This window comes from Meriones unguiculatus, chromosome 8 (assembly GCF_030254825.1).
Source record: "Meriones unguiculatus strain TT.TT164.6M chromosome 8, Bangor_MerUng_6.1, whole genome shotgun sequence".
NCBI classification, from domain to species: domain Eukaryota; kingdom Metazoa; phylum Chordata; class Mammalia; order Rodentia; family Muridae; genus Meriones; species Meriones unguiculatus.
The window spans coordinates 75,179,651-75,189,712 of record NC_083356.1 but is presented as its reverse complement, the minus strand read 5'-3'; the positions used below and the strand labels follow the sequence as shown (position 1 = coordinate 75,189,712).

Below are 10,062 nucleotides of genomic sequence, written 5' to 3'. Positions count from 1 at the left end.
TACAGTGACACTTAGGAAGATGATGTGTGTCAACGCCAGGCTAGCACCTGTAAGCCTAGCACTTGGAGAGGCAGAGGCAGGCAGATCTCCTTGAGTTCAAGGCTACCCTCGTCTACAAAGAGAATCCAGGACAGCCAAGGCTACACAGAGAAACCCTGTCTCAAAAAACAAAAACCAAAACCAAAACCAAACAAACAAATAGAAAAATGAGCCAGGCGGAGGCAGCGAAAGCAGCAGGAGCTTTCCGTGACTGGATGGGGGCCTCGAGACTACAAATTGTTCTCTGTTCGGCATCCCTCAACTAGTGACTACCTCACAGCTAACAGGTCGCATCTTAAGAGCCTGCTTTCACTTCTCCAGCATTCTGGAGGCAGAGGCAAATGAATCTTTATGAGTTTAAAGCCAGCCTAGAAAAGCACTCTAAGGTTTTAGGGTCTTTGTTTTTGTCTCCCCCTGCCCCAAGACAGGTTCTTGCTTTGTAGCTATGGCTTACCTGGAACTCATTGTGTAGACCAGACTGGCCTCAAACTCGTATTCACCTGCCTCTGCCTCCTGGATGCTAGGATTGTGTGCCACCAGGCTTGGATTTATTTATTTATTTATTTTTTAGACAAGGTCTCACCGAGATTCTAAACTGGCCTTGAACTTGCTTGTCTTTAGCCCAGACAAACCCTGAACTTTAAACTTTCCTGTTTCAATCTCTTTAGTAGCTGGGATTTTAGTCCTAGGCCACCAGGCCTGGCTTCCTTAGCTGTTAAATGATCACAGAAGAGACTCTTGGGGTGTCATCAGCCAGCCAACGAGTAGGTGGTGTGAGGTTGGGTCACACGCTGAGCCTTGGTGGTTTTGGCAATCCACAGGAAGCAGGTAATGTTTGTGGCCATCAAAGCAGAAGCCAAAGTGGATTCGAAACGGCTGATTTCTCTCCGGTTCCCTCCTGGATTTGCCAGTTGCAGGGAACCGTGGCTCCATAACTGGGCAGTCTTCCAAAGCTTCTAGATTACCATTGCTTCCCCGTGGAGGGCTAGGGGCTCTAGAGGGGAAGTGACTGGAAGATGTCAGGCCTCCTGTTTGAGGGCAGAGGTGACAACATCTCAGGAAATGCTGCTAAAGCCTCTGCCCACAGGATGTGACTTAGGGAGGGCTCATGCAAAACAGGCAGCAGCTACAGCCTACAAATCCACACAAGCCCATAAAACAAACAAACAAACAAAGCCCAAAAACCTGGCATTCCTGCTACAATTACCTACTACATCTCCCAGGAACACCAAGGCAGTTCTGTCCTGGTTTCCCTTGGAACTCAGACTGGAAGGAACATAAGGAACTGCACGGAGTTTATACCAAGCTTACCTGGTTCAAAACTAGCGAGGCCACTGGCTGGCTGTGTGACCATGGCCCAAGAATCTCTCCTCTGAGTGTCACACTGGAGGTAAGAGTAGTGGGCCCTGCATATGACTGACAAGAGAACCGGCTCCCATGCAGGGCTAAGTGTGGGGCTTAGTCACTTTCTTTCTATAATAATTGTAATTACTGCAACTACTCTCTCCTTCTTACCCCTTATTTTTTTCCCTTCCTTACTTCTTGCTTCAGATAAGCAATGTGTCCATCCATTAAGGCAACAGGCTCCTGGTCACTCCCTGACATACAGCTTGATTTCCTAAAGCCCTGGCTGGCTCTAGGGAATGTCTTGAAAAACCTCCCTGGCAGGATCCTTCTCACAGCAGGTACTCCTGGGACACCAAAACCGTCTGTCCTTCTAGACAATGTGGGGTAAAATCAAAAAGCTCTGCTGGGCACAGTGATGCCTGGAGACTGAAGCAAGAGGAGTGCCTAGGGGCTGGAGAGAAGTTCAGTGGTTATGAGTGCTGTCTGCTCTTCCAAAGGACCCGGGTTTAATTCCCAGCACCCTCATGGCAGCTCACAACTGTCTGTGATGCCAATTCCAGGGGATCTGACACCTTCACACTAACACACATAAAATTAAATTACATAAATTAAAAAAGGGGAGAGCCTAGAGTTTAGGGGGTCAGTCTAGGCGACTTGGTGAGCCCCAGACCAGCCAGGACAGTATAACATGACATGGTCTCAATCAAACAAGAGGTGGAAGCAAATGGGAAGGCTTCCTGCAGCTCATACTGGGGAGTGTGGCTTTATGAGGAATCACAGCAGGGGCTTAGGAAACTGGTAAACAGCAGGCAGCTTCCAGGACCACAGCCCAGGAGGTAAACACACTCAGAATTTCAAGACTGCAGAGGAAGATGTAACAGTCTTCAGAATGACGTAGAAAAGGTAGGAGCGGAACAGATGGAGGAGCTAGGCTGGGAGAAGCAGGACCATCCTTGGGAGGGGTGTTGATGCCCCCCCCTCGGGGGTGCTCCTAATTGGGAGCACACTCCTAGCTTGGGAAGAAGAGGCATTCTGTGGCAGCTGGCATTAGGGAGCCAAACTGAGGCACGCAACAGGGTGCCGCAGGCAGGTGTCTGAGGAAGGGACAGAATGAGAAGACAGCTTTGCTGCCTTGCGTCTGGGGGTTCCTGGAAACAGGGAGATGATTGAGGGTACCACAGGAAGGGTCTTAGGGTGAACAGTGGGTTATCCAGCCTCCGTAAGGCCAGTGGGCCTCAAGCACACTGTAAAAACGAGGCATGGGAAAGCTCTTCATAGCTACGAGAGCCAGCCTTGTCACTGTGCAGCCATCCATGAGCAGGCAACCTGACTTCTGAGTTGCAATTTCTTCTGTAAAATGGGATAGGGAACTTGATTCACAGGCTTGGTTCAGAGTTCAATAGGAACATCCAGCATTTCTCTCTCTTTTCTTTATGCTTTTCTTTCTTTTTTTTTTTTTTCGAGATAGGGCTTCTCTGTGTAGTCCTGGCTGTCCTGGAACTCTCTCTGTAGACCAGGCTGGCCTCGAACTCACAGATCCACCTGCCTCCGACTCCCGGGCGTGCGCCACCACGGCCCCGCTCAAGCCCAGCATTTCTAAAGCACACAGGAGTGCTGGCCCAATGTTAAATTAACTATTTTTGCGATGATTGACCCAGGACAGACCAACCAGCCCTGGCGCAGCTCCGAGAAGTATGGAGTATCTCATCCTTGCCTTCCTAATAACAAACAACACAAGATCCAGGGTTTAGGCCTGAGCGTTGCTCGCTCGCCGCCTCCAGTGTCGCCGCGCCCCCTGGCGGCCGTCAGTTGCCATGTCAACGGCGGGTGGCTGAGACGACGGAGGTGGCAGCGGGGGCAGTTCTCTCTTCCCAGGGCCTCAGGCCGCTCCCTCGGCATCTCCCGCCTTCGCCTAATCGGGAGCACACTCCTAGCTCGGGAAGAAGGGGCATTCTGAGGCAGCTGGCAATAGGGGGGTAAACTGAGGCACGCGGCAGGACGCCGCAGGCAGGTGTCTAGTGCGGGGCCCCACCTCCAAAGGCAGAGGAGGGGCCGTGAGCAGTGACGCGCCTAGGGCGGACGCTGGGCTGGCGGCGGGCGGGCGGGAGGCGGCGGCGGCAGGTGCGGCCGCGGAGGGTGGGAGAAAGAGGGAGGGGGCGGGCGGAGGGGGAGGGGAGGCCAGGACGGGCACCTCCCCCTTTATAACGCGCCCCCTCCCGGGCTCTCGGGCCGCCTCCTCGTCTGCTCTTCCCATCTAGCCCCCTTGCCCGGCCGCCCCGGGCCGGGCTTGGCCAGGGAGCCTCCGCCCCCAGGCCTTCCCCACCCCCACCCCCACCCAGCGCCCCGCGCAGCCCGGCGGAGGCGGCGCCGTCGGAGGAGGAGGAGCAGGGCACTGCGGCTGGCCCCGGATCGGGAGCCAGAGCGGCAGCAGCTTCGGCAGCAGCGCGGCCCGAGCCAATGCAGCGGGACGCACCGCCGCGAGCCCCAGCCCCAGCGCCACGGCTCCCTGCGCCCTCGGTCGTGGCCGCCAACAGCACTGGCGGCGGCGGAGGCGGGGGCAGTGGCGGCGGCGGAGGCTCTTCTGCAGCTCCGGCTCCCCCTGGCCTCCCGGGAACTACAAGTCCCAGGGGGCCTGGCGGCGGGCGGAGACCGGAAGAGGCGGGATCGGCGCCTCGAGGCCGGAAGTGGCCTTGGAGGCGGAAGTGGCGCGGCCGCGGAGGGGCCTGGAGTGTGGCGGGACCGGGAGCGGCGGGAGCTGCGGCTGGGGGCGGCGGCGGTGCGCTGGAAGCGGCCATGGCCAAGCAGTACGACTCAGTGGAGTGCCCGTTTTGCGATGAGGTCACCAAATACGAGAAACTTGCCAAGATCGGCCAAGGCACATTCGGGTAAGATTAGGCCGCGTGGGGCCGGGAGCCCGGGACCTGCACTTTACAGGGTCCACGTCCGGTCGCCGGTGCCCGGGCCCAGGTTGTCCACAGTTGTCTGTTTCCTTGCTCGTTACCTGGTTTCTCTAGGCCGCGCCGCAGACGGTCCCGGGGCTAACCGAGCCGACTGGCGGGGAGGAGCCTGAGGCCCGGGATGGGGGTGGAGTAGGGCTGCCGGGAGGCGCTCAGAATGTGAGCGGAATCCCTCGGAGACACCCCTGGGGGAGGAGCAGGGGCCGAGGAGGAGAGCGCAGAGCCTGGGAGAGAGACAGAAAACACGTGGTGTGGAGTAGCGGAGCCTCGGAGGCCGGGGCCGCGCCCCGCCGTCTATCTGGTCTCCCGCAGCCCCTCTTCTCATGGGGGAGGGGCGGGCCCGGCGTAAATGCCTGATGGGTCTCTTGGGTCTTTTGCTGTGCCTGCAGGGAAGTGTTTAAGGCCAAGCACCGTCAGACGGGCCAGAAGGTGGCTCTGAAGAAAGTGTTGATGGAGAATGAGAAGGAGGGGGTGAGTAAACGGCCCACCGTGCAGGCCTTCCAGCCTGTATTGGGTTTCCACACTGCTGCTTCAAGGGGTTTGAACTGAGATTCCTCCCAGTATTTTTCGATTTTCCAAGGAATTTGACTTTTCACTTAGATTTTTCAGTTTCAAGTGGCAAAGTTTGGTGGGGACCAAGCGAGGTATACTTTGCTCGTTGATTCTAGTAGTTAAATCTCTAAACACCTTTAGCCTAAGCATTTAATTATGTATTTTCTGAAGCAACAATTTCTACATAGGTGGAATAAAAGGCCCCTTAGCTCAAAGGGCTATTTTGAAAGTACGCTGTCCTACACATCATAGCATCAATACAGCTTCCTGACAACCCTTTTTTTAGTAAGGAAAAACATTTTGATTACTTTATGGGTCTGGGTGTTTTGTTTTCTGGCATGGCTGTGTACAACACCATTGCCTTGTACCTGAGGAGGCCAGAAAGATATTTTGGATCCTTTGGGCCCAGAGTTGAAAAGATCCACCATGAAGGTGCTCGGTACAGAGCCTGGGTCCTATGGAAGAGCAGCCAGTGTTTTGGGCTTGTAAAACACAAGCCTTCTAAAACAGGGTCTCTGCGTAAATTTTGTTTATCTTACTGCCCTGGAATTTATTGTCCATGTCCAGGTGGTTCTCAAACTCACAGAGGTCCAACTGCCTCAGCCTCCTGAGTGCCAAAATTAAAGGCATCTGTGCCACACCTGGCCATAGCCAGTGTTCTTAGCCATTCAGCTAACTCCAGCCCCAGGAAATTCTTGCTCTTAAACAGCAATTGTTAGTGCCACAGACTATCTCTGTTTGGATCATCTAAGATAAATTCCTAGCCCGACATAGAGGCTTATGACTATTTTTCTGACACTCAGGAGGCTGAGGGATAAGGATGGGTCACCAACAAGTTCAAGGCCAGCCTGGTCTAAATTGAAAAATCTAGCAGTTCCTTGAGATTATTATTGAGTGTGTATTATTGCACTTATTTATGCTTTGTAAAGGCTGATTGCAGATGTATGCGATGTGTGTAACTTTCTCTTCCTGCCTTATGAAGCAGGATCTCAACTAATCTGGCTGGCCTTGAACTTGGCATTTCTGCTCTGTCTGACTCCTGAGGGCTGGGATTGGATTCCATATAGGAACCATCACAGAAACCATACTGGCACCTGCCTTTCAAAATTGTCCCTTATTATTTAGACCTCATCCCCACCCCTGCCAGTTCCTTGGCCTTTTTCACTCTCAGTTTTGACCACTTCCTCTTTTTCTTCTCCCTAGTTCCCTATCACAGCCTTGAGGGAAATCAAGATTCTACAACTCCTAAAACATGAGAATGTGGTCAACCTAATTGAGATTTGCCGAACCAAAGGTATGTTGCTTAGCTCTTGGGAACAAATAAGGCTTAAGACCTTGTCTGCGCCCCGAAGGTGGATGTGACTCAGACTTATTACCAGTTTCTTCTGTTTTTTTTTTTTTTTTTTTTTTTTTTTGGTGTGTGTGTTTGTTTGTTTTGTTGTTGTTTTCTTTTGGTTCCGAGGCAGGGTTTCTCTGTGTAGCCCTAGCTATGCTGGACCTCACAATGAGATCATCCTGTCCTTGCCTCTGGAATGCTGGGATTAAAAGCATGTACCACCACCTCCTGGCTCCTTTGGTCTTTCTTCATTGGAGTTGGTGCTTTCCATGGGCATTCATGGTTTCTGTGGGTTGGAGGGTTGGGAATTGGCTGTGGAAAAATGAGTTTTCTGATTTGGTTTTCCCCCTTCCCGTTCTGTATCAGCTTCCCCATATAACCGTTGCAAAGGCAGTATCTATCTGGTGTTTGACTTCTGTGAGCATGACCTTGCTGGGCTGCTAAGCAACGTCTTAGTCAAGTTCACACTGTCTGAGATCAAGAGGGTGATGCAGATGCTGCTGAACGGCCTCTACTACATCCACAGGAACAAGGTGAACTCGGGGTGGGGAGAAGGGGCTGGGGTGGGCTTGTTCTTTGCTCTTACTGCTCTGTGGGCGGGACTAAATGACCCTGTGAAACCTGACTGAGCTTTTTTGTGTCCTTCCTACAGATCCTGCACAGGGACATGAAGGCTGCTAATGTGCTCATCACCCGGGATGGGGTCCTAAAGCTGGCAGATTTTGGGCTGGCCCGTGCGTTCAGCCTGGCCAAGAACAGCCAGCCCAACCGCTATACCAACCGTGTGGTGACACTGTGGTACAGGCCTCCGGAGCTGTTGCTCGGTGAGGACTCCCGAGCGGGCAGAGGGGGTCAGGGGCCGGGTATCTACCTGGCCACAGCCCCCATTGCTGGGGCCCTCCTGAGCCGTCAGTCCTGGGACATGGAGTCTCAGGCAGCCCTTGGGCTTAAGGGTCCCTCCTGGTACACTCTTCTTCTCAGGAGAGCGGGACTACGGCCCGCCCATTGATCTGTGGGGTGCTGGGTGCATCATGGCAGAGATGTGGACTCGAAGTCCTATCATGCAAGGCAACACGGAGCAGCACCAGCTTGCCCTCATCAGCCAGCTCTGTGGCTCCATCACTCCAGAGGTGCGTAACTTAAACTGTGTTTAAGTTAGGGGATGCAGAGGTCCAGGTCCCTCTGGCCAGTAGTGGAGAGAGTGAAGTCCTTTCTGGAGAGGAGGCTGGTTGATTGGAGGCCATGGCCTGCTGTTAGAGCCTTATGGGTGCTTGTTACTCCTAAGCATGTTGGTTTGTGGCCTGTTGATTTAGTTCCATTGCTGTACCTGAGAAAAACAAAGGCACAAAGATTTGCTTTTATTCAGAAACTTCAGTCTGTGTTTATTTAGCCTTTGCTTTGATGCAGGGATGGTGCTAAATGCCATGGCTGAGAGTTCATGGGAGAGCAGGGGTGTGGTCATAGCAGTGAGGAAGAGGAGTGGGGACCAGTGTTTAGCTCAGAGGCCTCAGCACAGAAATGATTTTCAGCTTACCTCATGGGTACTTTGTCCCATCTGGGTTCCACCTCCCTAACGCTTCCTCCAATAGCACCACCAGCTGGAGATGAAGCTTCATGTGAGCTTTGAGAGGCAGTCCAAAGGGTTTTCTGTGAAGTAGGGATGTGCCGGAGCGGGGGATTTATTCCAGGTGACTTGGATAAAGTTTCCGGGCACGAGAGTATTCCACATCTTGTGATTGCTGCTTTCATCTTAAAGGCATTGGATTCTCTTAGGGGTGGAGGGTGTTGGGGAGCAGAAGACCATGGCATCTTAGATAGGCATTCTTCCACCAACTCCATTCTCTCCTAAACACCTCTCTCTCAGGTGTGGCCAAATGTGGACAAGTACGAGCTGTTTGAAAAGCTGGAACTAGTCAAGGGTCAAAAGCGGAAGGTGAAAGACCGACTGAAGGCCTATGTGCGGGACCCCTATGCCCTGGACCTCATCGACAAGCTGCTGGTGCTGGACCCAGCACAGCGAATTGACAGTGATGACGCCCTCAACCATGACTTCTTCTGGTCAGACCCCATGCCCTCGGACCTCAAGGGCATGCTGTCCACTCACTTGACGTCTATGTTTGAGTACCTGGCACCGCCACGGCGAAAGGGCAGCCAAATCACCCAGCAGTCCACCAACCAGAGCCGTAATCCAGCTACTACCAACCAGACGGAATTTGAGCGTGTCTTCTGAGGCGGGTGCTCATCTTTGGGCCCTTAGGTTGGCGGTGGATTGCTTCCTCCGCTGTGTGACTTGCATGGAACACGTGACATGATGGGACGTTTGAGATTTTTCTCCTCCAGTACATAAATGTTTACTCCCCACCCTGGGCGCTGGGAACAGCTGCCTGAGGAGACTGGAGTGGAGCATTGGCTGAAGGCCCTGTGGGGTGCCAGCCACCTATCTCTCTGGGGGGGGGGTCTCAGCTTGGACAGGAAGTGGGAAAGACCTGCCCACTGTGACTTCCTAAGAACTTGAGTGATGAGAGGAGGGCACATTTCCCTCACTATCTCGAGATGAGAAATTTTGAGGAGCAGAGGCACCTCAGAAATGGGCTACTTTTTAGCCTAGACCTCAGGAACATGGGGTTGATGCGAACTCCTGGTTTCTTTCGGGAGAATTTTATTGTTTTGTTCAGTTCAGAAACATTCCTGGATGCAGTTTGATTGGTTAAATTAAAAGTTGATTTTTTTTTTTTCCAGTAAATGGCTGTATTTTCTGCATTAGACCCTCCCTCAGCTCAGTTAGGATTTGCTCGGCCAGGGTGCTGTTAGTCTTGATTCTTCACTACCTAATAACTCTGTAGATGGTTATTAGCCTCCCCTCCTGGGTACCGTCCACTGCACCTGTCACAGCCCCGGAGGGCAGGTCCACAGTGCCCCATTGACCTGTGTTTGGTGTTTGGAAGTGGCTGTTGCAAGCTGCAGCAGTGGTGAGCTGTTGGACCCAGGCTGCTTTGGCTCATAATTCCTCAGGCTTTACTCATAAAGGGGTCACTGCAGACTTTTAAATCACTGGAGTGACAGGAGTAGCCAGAGTGGTTAGTGGTCAGGGCAGAAAATGGCCCAAGTAACATGGGTCAGGGTGATGGTGAAGGCAGGAGGGAAGAACAGTATGGAAATGGGACCCTGAGAGGACCAGCCTATTTGGTGGCAAGTTCCCCAAGGGTTTTGTGGGGAGTTTGGTCACATCATAAAAGCTAGCTGAGGGCTGGAGAGATGGCTTAGAGGTTATTTAAAAACAACAACAAAAAAAAAAAAAACCAGCTGAAAGGATGATTTTCCCCTATCTGCTCTGGGAGCTGGGTATCCAGAATTCAGGGTAGGTTGGCAGAATTGTTCCCTGCTGGAGGTTCTCTGGGACAGTCACTCGGGTCTCTCCAGACTCTGGTAGCTAATATAACATGGCCTGTGGGTTTTTTGTTTGGTTGGTTTTGGGAGAGACAAGGTTTCTCTGTGTAGCCTTGGCTGTCCTGTCCTTGGCTGCTTTGTAGACCAGGCTGGCCTCTAACTCATAAGATCTGCCTGCCTCTGTCTTCCCAAGTGCTGGGATTACGGACGTGCACCACCACAACCGGCCTGTATTTTTCTGGGTACCAGGGAGGCCAGAAGGATTCATTCCCATGGAGTTGTGAGCTGCCATGTACAAGCTGGGAATTGAACTCAGGTCCTTTGGAAGAGCAGCTAGAGCTCTTAACCACTCAGCCATCTATCTCTCAGTTCTTTTTTTTTTTTGAGACAAGGTCTCATGTAGCCTAGGTTGTCTTCCTGCTTCCACCATTTGGGAGCTGGGGT

At 52.8% G+C, this 10,062-nt stretch overlaps 1 protein-coding gene across 1 annotated transcript; it reads left to right on the top strand.

Moving 5' to 3' along the window:
- Positions 1–3,558: 3,558 nt before the first annotated feature.
- On the top strand, positions 3,559–8,974 carry Cdk9 (cyclin dependent kinase 9). Its single transcript, XM_021660845.2, has 7 exons — positions 3,559–4,271; positions 4,733–4,814; positions 6,099–6,189; positions 6,598–6,764; positions 6,884–7,055; positions 7,213–7,361; positions 8,096–8,974. The coding sequence occupies exons 1-7, from the start codon at positions 3,844–3,846 to the stop codon at positions 8,459–8,461; spliced, it is 1,455 nt and encodes a 484-aa protein (XP_021516520.1). The 5' UTR covers positions 3,559–3,843; the 3' UTR covers positions 8,462–8,974.
- Positions 8,975–10,062: the final 1,088 nt, after the last annotated feature.

Bases quoted from the DNA above. Each gene is read 5' to 3' on its own strand.
- Cdk9 (XM_021660845.2), top strand. From the start codon at position 3,844: ATGCAGCGGGACGCACCGCCGCGAGCCCCAGCCCCAGCGCCACGGCTC. The intron at 6,190-6,597 runs GTATGTTGCTTA...GTTCTGTATCAG, and splicing joins TGAGATTTGCCGAACCAAAG to CTTCCCCATATAACCGTTGC. The intron at 7,362-8,095 runs GTGCGTAACTTA...CCTCTCTCTCAG, and splicing joins GTGGCTCCATCACTCCAGAG to GTGTGGCCAAATGTGGACAA.